The sequence below is a fragment of the Hippocampus bargibanti genome, linkage group LG06 (assembly GCF_051943395.1).
Source record: "Hippocampus bargibanti isolate YZ-2025 linkage group LG06, ASM5194339v1, whole genome shotgun sequence".
Lineage (NCBI taxonomy): Eukaryota > Metazoa > Chordata > Actinopteri > Syngnathiformes > Syngnathidae > Hippocampus > Hippocampus bargibanti.
In genome coordinates this window covers 28,968,008-28,983,759 of record NC_142739.1, presented here as the reverse complement: position 1 = coordinate 28,983,759, position 15,752 = coordinate 28,968,008, and the positions used below count along the sequence as shown (strand labels likewise).

The window sequence follows — 15,752 nt, the reverse complement described above, 5'->3', positions numbered from 1 at the left end:
GGAACCAATGAAGTTCGTAAGCCAAGGTATCACTGTACCTTTATTCGTCTCTCAGTGGAGAAATTTATATTTCAAAGCAGCAAAGTTAGGAAAGGAAAGAAAGAAGTAGAAAACAATACAGGAGCTGCTGTAAAGGCAGCCAATCTCGCGGCGCCATCTTTAAGTAAAAAAAAACAGAAATACTAAATAACAAATAATATGACAATACAAAGACACAGAGAGTCAATCATTCAGCACTTGCTGGACCCTCTTTGTGACATGAAGCAGTTTTAGATGAAAGAGGAGAGGATGTGGAGGGTGGAATGAGGTGGACTTGTTGGATAAAAACGCCTGCGTGTACGCACGCCGTATACCAAGTACTCTCCGGTGGCCAAACCGCCGGGGCCTTCAATCTGTGCCAGTAGGTTGTTTTTTTTTTTGGGCCGCCGCGCGACTGTTGAGAAGCGGCACTGAAAAGCGGCGGCATTGGCGTGGAAGCGAGACATGCTGGGAATTCCAATGGCCAACCGACAAATCTTTTTTGCCGTTGGAAATGATATGTTTTAAAGGACAACCGACACCATTTTTTTGTTTCTTAACTGACATCAGAAAAACGTTTTATAGCATCTAAAATACCCAAAACACGCAGGATGATATTTTCAGTCAAACGCAAAACACCAATAAAAATGACTTAAAGTGTCCAAAATCTGCAAAAAAATTGAGCTGCGAATTGGGCATTTTCAGAAAGTCCCGCCCCCAGTTCGTGAAATGACTTCTACTGAGCGTATTTCACAAAGATTCCATAGCTATATTTTACGTTTTAAGACTCGCGCTGGATATTTATATAGAAGAAAATGGCAGCCGACTGTTTTTGTCCTCTATTCCCCGGCCCCAGTCTTTGGTTAAAGCCACGTGATTGGTCAAGAACGCAGCAGTGGGGCGGGGGAGGGGTTTAAAAATTAAAGAGACAGGCAGACGACAGAGAATGAGAAAATTGATCAGTGAAAATTGATCAGTTAAAATTGATCAGTGAAATTTCAGAACAGCGAAATTTGGACTAGTTTCAACTTAGATAGTTCAAAGGCAGAGTGTAGAATGCAAGATTAAAATATCCCATCGATCAGGCTCCACAAATAACCTGCACAAGCCATCTGTACACTTCATGCAAAAAGCTATCAACCCAGCTAAACAGAACACAATTGATGAGGAATAAGGCAAAATTATGGCAGAGAAAGCACCTACAAGGGATCATTCCTCAAAATGGAGAAAGAAGAAGGCTACGTTCCTTATCAAGTGTTTAATGCTGATGAAACCGGACACTCCATTCCATCAAGCCATCAACGACCATCACAAAGGTCAATAAAAGAACTTTATTATACAATACAGTTTATTTCTTGAACTATAATATCATAGCACATTTATTATACATAAAATAAGGTATATTTTGTGTAGTTTTAAGGCTTAGAAAATTATGTTTTAAGGGGACCAGAACGGATTATTCTCATTTTAATGGTTACCTATGGGAAATAATTTTTTGGGATACACACTTTTCGCCTTACACACTCTGTCTGGGAAGCAATTAAGTTCGGAAGCCAAGGTATCACTGTATATGCGGTGGAATCTTTGTAAAATGCGCTCAGTATAAGTCATTTGAAGATACTTTACAAATTATGGACGTAACTTGAGCGGAGGTGTCGGTTGTCCTTTAAACACAATGCTGCAAATTCTTCCTCGACGGATGTCTTGCAGTTAAAAGTGGATTTTGCGAGTGACCAAGACACCCCTTACCCCCTCTTTTCCACATGTGTGGATGTTTTCTAAATCAGCACGTGAGCCCAAAGATCCAATAAAGGCCTCCTTTGTTTATGATCCTTTTCAGGTTACCCCCGACTCCCCCCCAGTGCTCGATCGGTTGAGTGAGTAAGCAACCCCCAAGACTCGACTTGCTCACCCCATACAACGGCTAACGTCGTAAAATGGACGTTACAAAGCGGAAATCATGAAAACACGGACGCACAAAGACTCGGTATGTGCAAATATTGACTACGCATGTTCGTCATCGGACTTAGTCGCCTTGGCCGGATTCTGATTCTGTTGTGGATTTGCAGGTGCCCGTGTGCAGCGGGCGGCGGCGGGGTGCCAGCGAGGAACGGAGGGGTCGACGCCCGCACGCCAGCCCCACTCGCGCTGAGCGCAACGAAAGACAGACGGTATATAGAGTCAAAACTCTGGTTAATAATAATAATAATAATAATAATAATAATAAGAAGAATACATTTCAGTTATAAGCGCCTTCCAAAACTCTCAAGGTCGCTTTACAGTCACAGGATAAGTTTTTCTGTGGGTGAGCAGCGGCAGCCACACGCGCCGGCGTTCATTCAACCTGGAAGTAACTCGGATAGAAAGCTAGCTAGCTAATAGCTAGCTAACAGATAGCTAGCTAGGCCTTCACTCAACCCGGAAGTAACTCGGATAGAACACTAGCTAGCTAATAGACTTTATTATACAGTACAGTTTATTTTTTTTATTACAATACAATAACACATTTATTATACATATACAAGGTTAATAAGGTTAATAAGTTCATCCTGTCTACTTGATATCTAATTTAAAACAGATTTTTTTCTTACAGACAGTGTATTGTAGGTGTTCAAATACCTGACATGTTTCGGCGTCTACTTCCGTCTTCGTCAATGTGTCACGGACACTCTGAAGTCTGTGAGAAAAGAATCTGTTTTAAATTAAAGTATATTTTATTTCGTTTTAAGGCTTATTTAGTAGAAAATCATGTTTTATGGGGACATGGGAACGGATTATTCTCATTTTAATGGTTTGTTATGGGAAATAAATGTTTGGAAGATGAACTTTTCACCTTACACACACTTTCTGGGAACCAATTAAGTTCCTAAGCTGAGGTATCACTGTAGTCCTAACGCTGAGGTTCGATATTTTGACGCATAACATAAAAATTCATCGGATGGTTTGGTTTGTAGCCAAGAGGTGGCGGTGAGGAACTGGCTGGGAATCGCTTCATACGCAGATCACAAGGCCACGATTCATCTGAGAGCGAGGGGGAGGAACTTGTGTCTCCGGCAAAAAGGCAGAAAGTTCAGGTTGGTCTTGCATTTCATCAGCCTTGAAATGAAATCATCAAGAGCAGCGGGAAGTTATTATATTTTTTTGTCCCGTTGAAATATGGCCTGGCAATGGCTCCTTTCATGATCTTTTCTCTCAGGATTCGGCAGCCACCGCCAACCCTCCAACGTCAACACACACGGCTGACAGCTCGGCTCCTTCTACCGGTCCGCCTCCAACCTCTGCGGTCAACCAATCCCGCGAGAGCGACAACGAGGACGGCCAATCCCAAGGCAGCAGGAGTTCGGCGGTCGGGAGCTTGGCGAATAGCAGCAGCAGTTTGAGCAGCGGGCGGGACATTGACCAGGACAATCGTTCTTCTTCCCCGAGTCTCTCCGCTTCCCCGCTGGGAAGCCTCGACTCCGATTCCGAGGGCCCGGACTCACCGAAGCAAGGAGAGCGGGAACGGGAGAAAAGTAAAGATGGAGGCGCGGGGGGCGTGTCCTGTGATGACAGAAAGGCGCCACGAGAGCGGAGAGGGGAGGATCCGTGCGGGGATGAACAAAAGGCGGATACAGATGCGCGAATTGAGGACTGTGCGCTGAAGCCGATCCATCCTTGCCTCTCCTCCGGTCTCAATTCCTCCAGTCGCGGCGCCGGGGATTCTTCTTCGAGTGACAGCACTGGAGGGAGGAAGTCGTATTTCTCCCTAGACTCCAAAGTCATTTCCAAATCAGAGTACGCCGGACCGACGGGCGGCGACGCGGTGGCGGGTGGCAATCGAATCAATTCCAAAGCCAACACGCAATGTGTTTCAAAGACGTCTGTCTCAGGTGGAGACTTTTCCCACAACAGTCCTGGCATTCCCCATTCTTTGCCTCCCCCACCTGCTCTAAAACCACTGGAGCTTGGGGGACAAAATATCCTCCCTGAGGTTAAAATAGAAAGAGAGAAAATGGAGAAGGCAGAAAAGCACCTGGACAAATCCCAGTCCACGCCTCCGTCCCTGTTGCAGACTGGACCTCAACCGCAATCCCAATCGCAAGCCCAAACCAACACCCACCCCCATCATTACGGCTCCCCCAGCTGGCAGGGTGGCACCGCGCCCGGTTGCCAGGGGAGTTGGGGCTACGCCCGTTACCCGGGCAACCATCACCCACACCAGCATCAGCCCCCGGTGCAGCAACAGCAACTTCCCTCGGTTTACAACCCTCCATCTCGACACTCCTCGTCTCACCCCTCTTACCTCCCACATCCGCACCCTCACCCCCACAGGGAGTACCTTCCCAGGTACGCTGGAGGGGGAGGGGAGCGAGAGAGGGGGGCTGCGGGAGACAGGGAGAGGGGAGTAAGGGGTGAGTGTGTGGGGAGGGAGATGAACAGGGAGTTTTCTGCTCAAATAGGTAACAACGGCAACGCGAGTAGTGGGGGGAGCAATAGTGGCCCAAATAGCATACAAGCCAGGGAGTTTTCAGGTCTGTCCGCGAGTCAAAACCGGGAGTTCCCAGGCGCTGGAAGAGATGGACCCCCGAACCTTGGTCCCGATCGAAAAGACTTTGTTCCCGCTTTTCGTGACAGAGAGCAAGACAGGGAACGTGATGCGGGAAGAGAGTTTTCCACGCCAAACCAAAACCAGACTCGAGACTTTGGCCCCAATGCGGCTAGCGGGGGGCTTCCGAGAGACAAGGACAGAGGCAGATGGGCTGAGTTTGGAGGTCAAACAAGAGAAGTTGGGGGTAACTGCAACCTAAACAGCACATCAATCTCTCAAGGAAGCCATCCAAGTTCAAATAGCGGTATGCCGGTCAACGCCATGCTTAGCAGAGACCCACCGGCGTCGCCCCAAAACAACAGTAACCATCCGCCGCATTCTTCCCTGCCCCCACACACACATCCCAACAATTTAGCCAGCCGGGAGTTTCCTCCTCCCATGGACCAGGCACAAACCCCTTCCTCTGCCGCTGACCCTTTTCACAGGGAGTATCCTCCCACTGGTGGGAAGGACTTCATTGCAGTGGGACCTCCCTCCGCTTCAACGAATAGAGATTATCTCAGCCCACCTGGCGTTACTTCTAATCTCGTCAGAGAGTTTTCAGGGCCTGGCGGAATCCCAAATCCTCACCCTTCCCACCCCCATTACCAGTCTGGACCAAGAGACAGAGAGCGGGAGTCAAACCTACGAGAGTCTACGTTATACCAAAACCGCGGAGGTCCGAATCAACCTCCCGCTCTGTCTCCATCCTCGACCAGTCACGGACATCCTCCAAATGCCACCTACCCGCCTCCACCGCCTCAACCTCCTCTACCCCAATCCCACTCCTCCCATACCCAGCAGCATACACCAGGTATGATACCGAACATTCGCCCCCAACTGTACCAGTCATCTGCCCAGACTCCTCCAACACACGTTTCTCCATTACCCAGTCCATCGACCAATCAGATAGCAAGCTTCTCGTCGTTTCCCCCTGGATCGGCCTCTGCACCCAACATGGCACTTCCCGGCCATGGCGTCTCATCCAGCTGTTCACCTGGATGTCGCCCTTCCCCGTTACATGGCGCCTTGAACAGCCACCCGACATTCAGTGGACCATACCACTCCAGCGGAAGCAGTGGCAATAGCCTGGCTAACAGCAATAGCAACAGTGGCACGCCCACGAACAGCAATACCAACTCCCAATCACCTCAGAATGTCTCTAAGGGCCCTCCGCCTCTCAACAGCAGCGCTACAGCACCTCCCCCCAACCTATCGCATCCCGGTGGGGACAGCCATTCAGATTCTGGCCCTCCCTCGACACCTGTCATTAAAGAGGAGCCGCTAGAAGACAGGGAAGAGAATGAAAGTCCACCCCTGGTGTTGAGAAGTCCGTCTCCTGAACCTAAGCCTGTGGACATTCCCATCCATGCTAGCCAGTCAGCAAGGTAAGGTGGGGAGGGTCATTAAAATCTCTTTTAGATACACACAATGATTAAGATCAAGACTAATGGTGGTTGTTGATGAACTGCATGGCTTTGTCACATGTCCAGGTTTCACAAAGTCCTTGACCGAGGCAGCAGCAACTCCTGTGCCCGCAGCGATGTCCTCTTTGTTCCATTGGACGGTTCCAAATTGTGGAAGAAGAGGAATGAGGTGATAGAAAGAGCACGGAGGGAGGTCGAGCAACGTGCCAGAGACATCAGAGAAAAGGAGAGGGAACGAGAAAGGGAGCGGGAGCGAGAGAGGGAGAGGGAGCTGGATCGCCACCTGCAGGTAAGCTTGAAAACCCGCCATGTGTCATTTTTGTTTGATCAGAATACAGTGATACCTCGGCTTACGAACGCTTTAGCTAACAAACCTTTCGCCTTACGAATGTTAAATTCGCGAGAATACAATCTTGGGTAACACACGGAGCGCCACAATAGGTGACGCCATTCCATCAAGCCATCAACGACCATCACAAAGGTAAATAAAACAACTTTATTATACAGTACAGTTTATTTATGTAATTATAATACCATGGCACATTTATTATACATAAAATAAGGTATGTGGTATGTAGTTTTAAGGCTTATTTAGTTGAAAATTATGTTTTATGGGGACCAGGGAACAGATTATTCTCATTTTAATGCTTTCTGATGGGAAATTAATGTTTGGAATACACACTTTTCACCTTACACACACTTTCTGGGAACCAATTAAGTTTGTAAGCCAAGGTATCACCGTACGTGGATACATGCTTTTCATTAGACACTGAGAGTATCTTATTTTGTTTTCTCGGTAGCAACAAAAAGATGCCAATGCCAACGCGGCAGCTCGCCAGGGATCGTCCCTCTTCTTTGCTCCTTCGTCCTCCATCATCCTCGATCCTTCCTCGTCTTCCTCCTATCCGAGCGCCCACCCATCGCATCACGTTCAACATCATCCCTCACACCCGCACGCTCACCTTCCCCCGACGCACCACCTCCATCCAAGCCTCTCTCACACTATCCCCCACTCTCTTCTCCTTCCCTCCATGGCTGGAGCGTCAGCGGTGGCTGGGGGCCCGCAGGGTGCTCTCGGAATGGGGATAGGAGGCCCTTATCTCGGTCCTGATACCCCGGCGCTAAGAACCCTGAGCGAGTACGCTCGCCCTCATGCCATGTCCCCGCTCGGGGCAGCGAGTCGGGCCCAGGCACACCACGCTCAAATTCATCACGGTCATCCTCACATCCATCCGTCGTTCTTTCTTCCCCAATTCCAAAATCACGCAATGGGCCATTCGCATCACCTACCGACGGATGCTGCGACGGCGGCAGCCATCTTGGGATTTCTGTATGGCGGCGGCCTGGAAGGAGGCCCGGGGATCGGGGGCCACCCCGTGGTCGGAGGAGGACCGATGCCTGGAGGGTTAGGGTCTTCGGGGTTGGGAGGAGTCGGTTTCCCTCACGCGGTCGCTGCTCACCGGGATCGCATGAAGCCGGGATTTGAATTTAAGAGCGACGAACGGGTCTACCCGCCAGGGTCCATTCATGATCCCGCAGCACTTGCCCTTGCGCACTCTCATTCGCACGCCAACACCCACACACACGCACATGCACATGCCCACTCATTGCTCCTTGGGGGAGGCGGAGCGGGAGGCAATGAGGTGTCACTCTATTGCACTCCTCCTCCCCCAGCCGCAACAGGGCCCTCACCACACCTCCAGAACCCAACATCGACGACGGTAACTCGACCGCCCAATCCTCCTGCCCCGCAGTCACTGTCGAATCCACCTCCTTCGTCGCTTCTACCACCTTCGCACCCGAGTCATCCTTCATCTGCGCCGACACTTGCTGCCCCGCCACCGGCAGCACCCGCTGTACCTCCAGCAGCTCCCCCTCCTGCGGCCGCTCCGCCAACATCCAGCGCCTCCTCAATTCATCACCCGGCCCCCAATTCTTCTTGTCCTAGTTCACATTCGTCCCATCAACCGTCAACCCCGTCAACCACTTCCGAATCATACCCGACTCCCGCTCGGTCACCGGCCCCCTTCGAGCGGGAGCGGGAAAGGGAACGGGACAGAGCACCATTGCCACCTTTTTCGGAAAGGGAACGTGAGAGAGAACGGGAGAGGGAAAGGGGAGGAAACGGAGGAGGGGCAGGCGGCGGCAATACAAACGGGGGAGGAACAGGTGGAGGAGAAAATATGGGTCGTGTCCAGATGTTGAATGTGACGCCCCACCATCACCAGCATTCCCACATCCACTCGCATCTTCACCTGCACCAACAAGACACAGGTACCCACTGCTACTAGCTACGCCAGCGTCTTTAAAGGACGACCGACACCATTTTTTTGTTTCCTAACTGATATCAGAAAAACTTTTTATAGCATCTAAAATCCCCAAAACTGCCACAAAGAGAGCTCGGAACTGCCCCCTTGTTCGTGACGTTACGCCAGGATACTCCTTCACAAACTGCCTTGCTCCAGAACCATGACAATGGGTTCAGAGAGTTCAGATTCGGAGAAGATGCTTTCTTGTTACTCATCCAGTTATGAATATGATTCAAATAGTTCTGAAGAGGAAAGCATACATGTTTGCAATCGATTAAAGAAGTCCATCCGTATCAATTCGAGCCGTCTGGACTCCAATGTAGCGCCCAGAAAATGCACAAGCCCAGGCTCTGTTGGAAATGGGCTGATTTGTCCGCTGGGAATTTGTGTAAACTTACATCTTCTTTATGCGTGTTACCGCAATTGGCTACGACACACAACGATTCACCATCGCGTTATTTATGTAATTTTCCTTCTAATTTCGCGATCAACACGATGTTTTCAGATGAAAAAAAGTACCCAAAATGCATTGTGTGTCACTTTCTCGGTCACGGGCGTTCCCTCCGTGACGTCACTTAGGGGATCGTCATCAACTCAAAAACAAGACTTCCTGAATATTCAGTGCGAGTCTTAAAACGTAAAATATAGCTAGCTATATGCGCTGGAATCTTTGTAAAATGCGCTCAGTAGAAGTCAATTGAAGTGATTTTACAAATCATGGACACAACTTGTCCAGAGGTGTCGGTTGTACTTTAAATTCCCACGACACGATCTCGATTTCCGGTCTTTGCCGTCTCTTTGGCTCCTATCAAATATCTCCTTTGTTTCCTATTACATCATTGGCATCTAGCGGCGGGCGGGGTTCACCCCCTGATGGACCCGCTGGCATCAGGGTCTCCTTTGGCGCGGCTCCCTTACCCAGGGGCGACAATAGGGAACCCCATCCTGGCTCACCCCCTCACTGACAGCGAGGTGCTTCGCCAACAGCTGTTTGGTGAGGAGAAGACTCCTCGTCCATGTACTCGTTCACTTTTTTTACTCTCCAAACAGTCCTAAAAAGTTAATCTCCAATGAACAGTCGGGGAAACTGATGACATGGCTACACTTGTCCCAGGTGCTCCTTTCCGTGACATGCCCCAACCGTCCACCCTCGCTGGTCCCATGTCGGCAGCCCATCAGCTCCAGGCCATGCAGCAGGCCCAGAGCGCAGAGTTGCAGATCCAGAGACTGGCCTTGGAACAACAGTGGATTCATCACCATCACCACCACTCCCTCACCCAGGACGAGTACTACAGGTATGATGTTGGAGCTCATGGTCTAACTAAAGCTTGGCACCAGTTTTCCACAAGTCTTGACACAATATTTATGACAGCAGATTACAGATGTTCAGAAAATGATGTGGAAACAGCAATTGATTGTGATCCAGTTAGTGGTTTCACTGGTCTGTACCATGTCACAAGATGGGTAAAGGCTGGCTGGCTATCTATTAGCTATCTATCCAGCTGGCTGGCTATCTATCAGATACCGTATCTATTGGCTAGCTAGTTGGCTGGCTATCTGTTGACTATCTCTTTGCTATCTACCTGGCTATCTGTTCGCTATCTATCCAGCTAGCTAGCTATCTATTAGCTGTCTAGATTGTTAGCTGGCTGTCTATTAGCTATTTATTAGCTAGTTAGCTGGCTGGATGGCTATCTGTTAGCTATCTAGTAGCTAGCTATGTATTTATTTGAGTTATTCCGAGTTGAGTGAACGCTGGCGCGTCTGGCTGCCGCTGCTCACCAACAGAAAATCTTTTCCTCTGACTCTAAAGTGACCTTGAGAGTTTTGAAAGGCGCTTACAAATAAAACGTATTATTATTATTATTATTATTATTATCCCAAAATTGTGATCCAGTTAGTGGTTTCACTGGTCTGTACCATGTTACAAGATGCGTAAAGGCTGGCTGGCTATCTATTAGCTATCTATCCAGCTGGCTGGCTATCTATCAGATACCGTATCTATTGGCTAGCTAGTTGGCTGGCTATCTGTTGACTATCTCTTTGCTATCTACCTGGCTATCTGTTCGGTATCTATCCAGCTAGCTAGCTATCTATTATCTGGCTAGCTAGTTAGCTGGCTGGCTGGATATCTGTTAGCTATCTAGTAGCTAGCTAGCTGCTCAGCCACAGAAAAACTTTTCCTCTGACTGTAAGTGTAAAGTGACCTTGAGAGTTTTGAAAGGCGCTTACAAATGAACTGTATTATTATTAATTATTATTATAATCCCAAAATCCCTTGAGTGAGCTTTGGACCAAACTCAAAGCTCACCGAGCTGATACCGTTCCACCCCGAACCTATAGGTGACGTTAATTTGCCTTAGCCAATAGGTTGCAAAAGCTTTGTACGCTATCGGATGGATCTGGTTGGCAGCTCGCCATAATGAAAACACATGTGTCTGCATGGGTTTTCATTATGGGATCTCCTGTTTCCTCCCAGATTCCAAGAACATAGACGGCAGGCTAATTGACCATTTCAAATTGTCTCTGGGTGTGAGGTCAGATGGCTTTTCGGCTCTCGGTAGCCTGGGAACTGGTTCAGGGTGTCCCCGTCTACTGCCCAAAGAGGTCTGGGATAGGCTTCAACGATCCCCTTTTGAGGATAAACCGAATCAGATTTTTTTTATGTTGATTTCCCTGTGACACATAATTCAGGGAAGTATTACTTTGGGAATTTCCGATTGAACGGCGAGTTCCCAATCACGAGCCAAATCGAACCGGGCCCTTTCGACTTTGCCTTTGAGAATGCAGTACAACTGACTTTGTAACTACTCGGATCTCAAATTTCAGGTCTCGCCGGATAAATCGGCCCAAAGAATGAAGACATATAAAAGCGCAGAGTCTAACATGAATATATTGTCTCCTTTGACCTTTCAGTCACCTGAAGAAGGAAAGTGACAAGACCCTGTGAGGAAGGCGACCAAGAAGAAGAGGCTTGGAGTTTTTTTTGAAGAAAAAGGGAGAATATGTGCAAACTTTAAACGGAACGAAGCAACACGAAAGCACTAAAAAAGACGGACGACAAAGCCGAACAGAGTGATTTACAATCCATCTCAAGTCAACTGCACCCTGGTGAAGTTCCAGACTCTTTTCCTGGATTGGACTCATGAACTTCAGGCCCGTTTTGTACTTGTCTTGTACTGTGGACTGAACAATATATGCATTTCATGGAGGGGGGGGGGGCTCACGGGGTGGGTGGCAACAGCGTGAGGTACAGTGATGTGTAAAATACTTGACGCCGGATGGAATGTGAGTCTTTTTAAATGTCATTGCATGTAGCTTTTAGGGACTGACTTGGATTCCGGTGGAACATTTTGTTCTTCATTTTAGTAAAAAAAAAAATAATAATTAAAAATAAACATTAAAAAAAGCCCTCGTTTGTACCTGAGGGTTCTATATGCATGAGACCAGCCTTTTAATGTTCCGTTTATAACAGTATTGTTTATTATTATTATTATTATTATTATTATTATTATTATTATTATTATTATTATTATTATTATTATTATTATCTCTTTGTTGATAATGAAATAATTATACTGGAGAAATTGACATTTCACAGCAGCAAAGTGATGAAAGTAAGAGTAAAGGAAAGGAAGACGCAGAAAAACAAAATACAGGAGCTACTGTCAAGGCAGCCACTCTGGAGGCGCCATTTTGAAGTCAAAATAACAAAATATGTCACCACAAACCCACAGTCATCCAATCTTAAGCACTTCCCGCACCCTCTTTGTTGTATCTATCTTGCTTCTTAGCTAGCTATTAGCTAGCGAGCTAGCTTTCTGCATATTTGAGTTACTTCCGGGTTGAGTGAACGCTGGCGCGTGTGATTGCCGCTGCTCACCCACAGAAAAACTGATCCTTTGACTGTAAAGTGACCATAATAATTTTGAAAGGCGCTTAGAAATGAAATGATTATTATTATTATTTTATTATCATTATTATTACTGTATATACAGTACACATTTATATTATTTTTTTACATTTCCATGGTATGACTCAGTCTTTTTTTATTTTTATTTGAAATTGACCTTGTGAAACAAGATGCAAAATAAGTAAAACAATACAAAGAAACAAATATGGAAAGAATTGACGCTTTTTTTTTGTTTCTATGTTTTTACTTGATGGTGAATCCACCCCCCCCCCTGCTCCTCCATCTTTGTTTTATACAAGTCACTCATGCACAAAGCATATCGAATTCCTCATGCGCCTCCTTCCCCCCTCCCCCCTTTTTGGACTCCCTCTGTCGAACCCCCCCCTCTCTTTTTTGGCGAGTGTGGCTAATAGGAGACACATGGGATGAGTGTGAGGCATGGGAGTTGAGTTGTCCATTGAACAGCAGCCGCCCTGTCGAGCTAGCATTCCATAGTGAATTGTAAAAAAAAAAGGGGGAGGAGGGGGATGTAGTAGGAGGAGCTATGAGATTGTGATTTACAGACTGCGCTGAAGGCTCGGCGCGGCGATGCGTTTTCTGTCCGGACAGAAAAAAAAACGCTTTCGAAAACGGACACGGATCACCGAATGAGGCCTTCAAACGTTGCTGGCAGAACAAAAAAAAAAACGTCAATCTTCTTTTTTGGTGATCTCTGGCTGTCATCTGCGAAAGTTAAAGGACAACCGACGTCTCCGGACAAGTTGTGTCCATAATTTGTAGCTATATTTTACGTTTTAAGACTCGCGCTGAATATTCCGGAAGTCTTGTTTTTGAGTTGCTGACGAGTCCGTACGTGACGTCACTAAAGGAACGTCCCTGACCGAAAAAAAAGACACATTGTAGCAGTCCTTCCATCACGTCAATGTATTTTGTTGTATTGTTTGGTCTGAAAACCTTGTGTTGCACCCAAAAGCCACCAGAAGAGGGTGTCCAAGCTCCATATAAGGAATTTATCAGCCTGTGGAAATGGAGGTGGCCACAGGAGGTCACTATTTTGTGCCTCTTTTCTGGTGATTCGTTTCTCCCCAATGTTGCCTCAAAATGGCATGCAATAAATTATTTAATCGATTGCAAACATGTATGCTTTCCTCTTCAGAACTATTTGAATCATATTCATAACTGGATGTGTAACAAGAAAGCATCTTCTCCGAATCTGAAGCCATTGTTTGGATTCTTCAGCAATGCAAGACGTCTTGGCGTGACGTCACGAACTGGGGGCGGGACTTTCTGAAAATGCCCAATTCGCAGCTCAATTTTTTTGCAGAATTTGGACACTTTAAGTCATTTTTATTGGTGTTTTGCATTTTAATAAAAATATCATACTGCGCGTTTTGGGTATTTTAGATGCTATAAAACGTTTTTCTGATGTCAGTTAAAAAACAAAAAAGTGACGTCGGTTGTCCTTTAACAGGCCTGAAAAAGGCCATCAAATCTCATGGAATGATGGATAGGCTTAGCTTGTGCGCAGCTACGTGATAGCAAAGCGCTGGCGGCGGCGTTAAAAGTCACCTTGACAAAGTGTGTCAATGTAAGAATCTGATTGTCCGACTTCTGATGACATGACACCGTGCTAGGCGGAGGTATTCTTAGCGCCTCCTTGATTTTTGTGAGGAAAGCTTAGCGCACAGGTGTCAAAGTTAAGGCCCCGGGGGCCAAATTTGGCCCGCCATGTCATTTTATTCGGCCCGCGGAAGCAAATTAAATTGGTGAAATTGTACAATGCGTGCTTAAGTGCGAACCAAAATTTCAAATTGTCGTATGTAAATAATAACAGTCATTATTGTTGTCTTCAGATTTGAAAACTAGTTATTTGTTATTATTATAATAATAATAATTATTATTAGTGGTATTATTAGTATTGTTAGTATTATTAGTCTTATATATTATTAGTCAGAATCAGAATCAGAATCATCTTTATTGCCAAGTATGTAGAACACACAAGGAATTTGTTTCCGGTAGAACACGCTGCACGAGTATCGTCGTCAAAAAAACTGCTAAGTGGCACTATACGTATGTAGTCTTATGTATTATTAGTATTATGTATTATTATTATTATTATTATTGCCCTTGAAATAAGTCAAAGACATCCATTATTATTATCTACGTATTAGCTAGCTAGCTATCCATGAGCTATCTAGCTAGTTAGCTATTAGCTAGCTAGCTATAGCTATCTATTAGCTATCTAGCTCGATATCTATTAGCTAGTTAGCTACCTTTCTATCTGTTTGTTATTCGAAGTTGAGTGAACGCTGCCCCCCCCCCCCCCCGCTTACCCGGAGATGCGCCTTGAGGCTAGGTGTCATTTCCCGCTCTTGTCACAGTCCCGCGAGAGAGTCAATAAGCACAACGGGACATCACATTCATCTTTGGCGAGGCAACTCACAAAAGCAGCTGAGTGGGTCGGTCTCTCTCATCCACTTCACTCCAGTGATTTGAAGACGATTCCAGTGGATCGTCTTGAAGCGTTGTCGGCCATCTCAAGCAGCAGATGAGGGCTCTCTGTCTGTCTGAGGAGGTGCGGCAGACACTTGTCTGGAAATGTTTCCACCTGCAATGGGATACAATGGTATTAAGGACTGGACTGATGAGAAATAGGGGAAGAAAATAAGGTTAGAAGGTGAAAAAAGGGGTATAAGAAGAAGAAAATTATATATTTTTGTGACTGTTTATTTTTCACGGTTTCATGGGGTCGGGACCAATTTGAAACTGGCCACTTCCGGTTTCAAATAGAAGTACTTTTTTGACACTTTAAGTCATTTTTATTATTGTTTTGCATTTGACTAAAAATATCATACTGCGTGTTTTGGGTATTTTAGATGCTATAACACGTTTTTCTGATGTCAATTAGGAAACAAAAAAGTGACGTCGTTGTCCTTTAACAAACATTCGGCACCTTCGACTCAAATACTTACCCAGATGGCAGAATGAACAGGTTTGGTAAATAGGAAGAAATATGTGCAAGCACGTCATGTCGAACACAATCTTGGAACATTGTACCGCACTTCAGTGCTGTTCTCATGATTTATTTCTTTAAACGAGATTTATGAAGTTATATGTGGAAATGTTGGAAAAGGAGAAAGCAAAAGAAGGCTGTTAGCTTTCAAGCCCAAAGGTACATAGTGGAAATGCGGTTGAGAAAATGTTTTTGTGCCTTTTGGTAACTTCTCGGAAGGGTTGAAAATAAATTAATTTGGGAGTTGTCTACTAAGTAGACGGTGACTTTAAAAACAAACTCAAAAATCCAAATAAAAAAAATAAAAGACGTGTCTGGTTTTACTCTTTACGTGATGACATATTTATTTCACTTCAAAATCTCCAGAGGGTAACTATCCAACTAAAATATGAACAAAGGTTTTTAATCTTGTTTTACTTTTTATCGATTCATAGCTCAACTTACCTTATTTCTATTTTTAAATGCTTGACGTCAATAAACGTGTGTAGGAAATGCTCACGTGACT

At 46.1% G+C, this 15,752-nt stretch overlaps 1 protein-coding gene and 1 long non-coding RNA gene across 4 annotated transcripts in view; one reads left to right on the top strand and one right to left on the bottom strand.

Annotated features, from left to right (window-relative positions):
- atn1 (atrophin 1) overlaps positions 1 to 13,310 on the top strand; it is a 16,804-nt gene extending 3,494 nt beyond the window's left edge. The window contains exons 2-10 of one of the 2 annotated variants that reach the window (XM_088999291.1): positions 1,859 to 2,005; positions 2,088 to 2,189; positions 2,973 to 3,092; positions 3,215 to 5,973; positions 6,079 to 6,301; positions 6,813 to 8,286; positions 9,172 to 9,315; positions 9,436 to 9,616; positions 11,238 to 13,310. In XM_088999291.1, the coding sequence (XP_088855417.1) occupies positions 1,979 to 2,005; positions 2,088 to 2,189; positions 2,973 to 3,092; positions 3,215 to 5,973; positions 6,079 to 6,301; positions 6,813 to 8,286; positions 9,172 to 9,315; positions 9,436 to 9,616; positions 11,238 to 11,271 (5,064 nt within the window). In that variant the 5' untranslated portion in view covers positions 1,859 to 1,978 and the 3' untranslated portion in view covers positions 11,272 to 13,310. Of the gene's footprint in view, positions 1 to 1,858; positions 2,006 to 2,087; positions 2,190 to 2,972; positions 3,093 to 3,214; positions 5,974 to 6,078; positions 6,302 to 6,812; positions 8,287 to 9,171; positions 9,340 to 9,435; positions 9,617 to 11,237 lie in introns of both variants that reach the window. The other variant, XM_088999290.1, reaches the window with a different exon arrangement.
- Positions 1 to 15,752, bottom strand: part of LOC148897134 (uncharacterized) — a 26,479-nt gene extending 10,727 nt beyond the window's left edge. For both annotated transcript variants that reach the window (XR_016115403.1, XR_016115404.1), the window contains exons 1-2: positions 15,692 to 15,752; positions 14,678 to 14,842 (exon numbers count right to left, since the gene is read on the bottom strand). This is a non-coding gene — a long non-coding RNA (uncharacterized LOC148897134). The remainder of the gene's footprint in view (positions 1 to 14,677; positions 14,843 to 15,691) is intronic.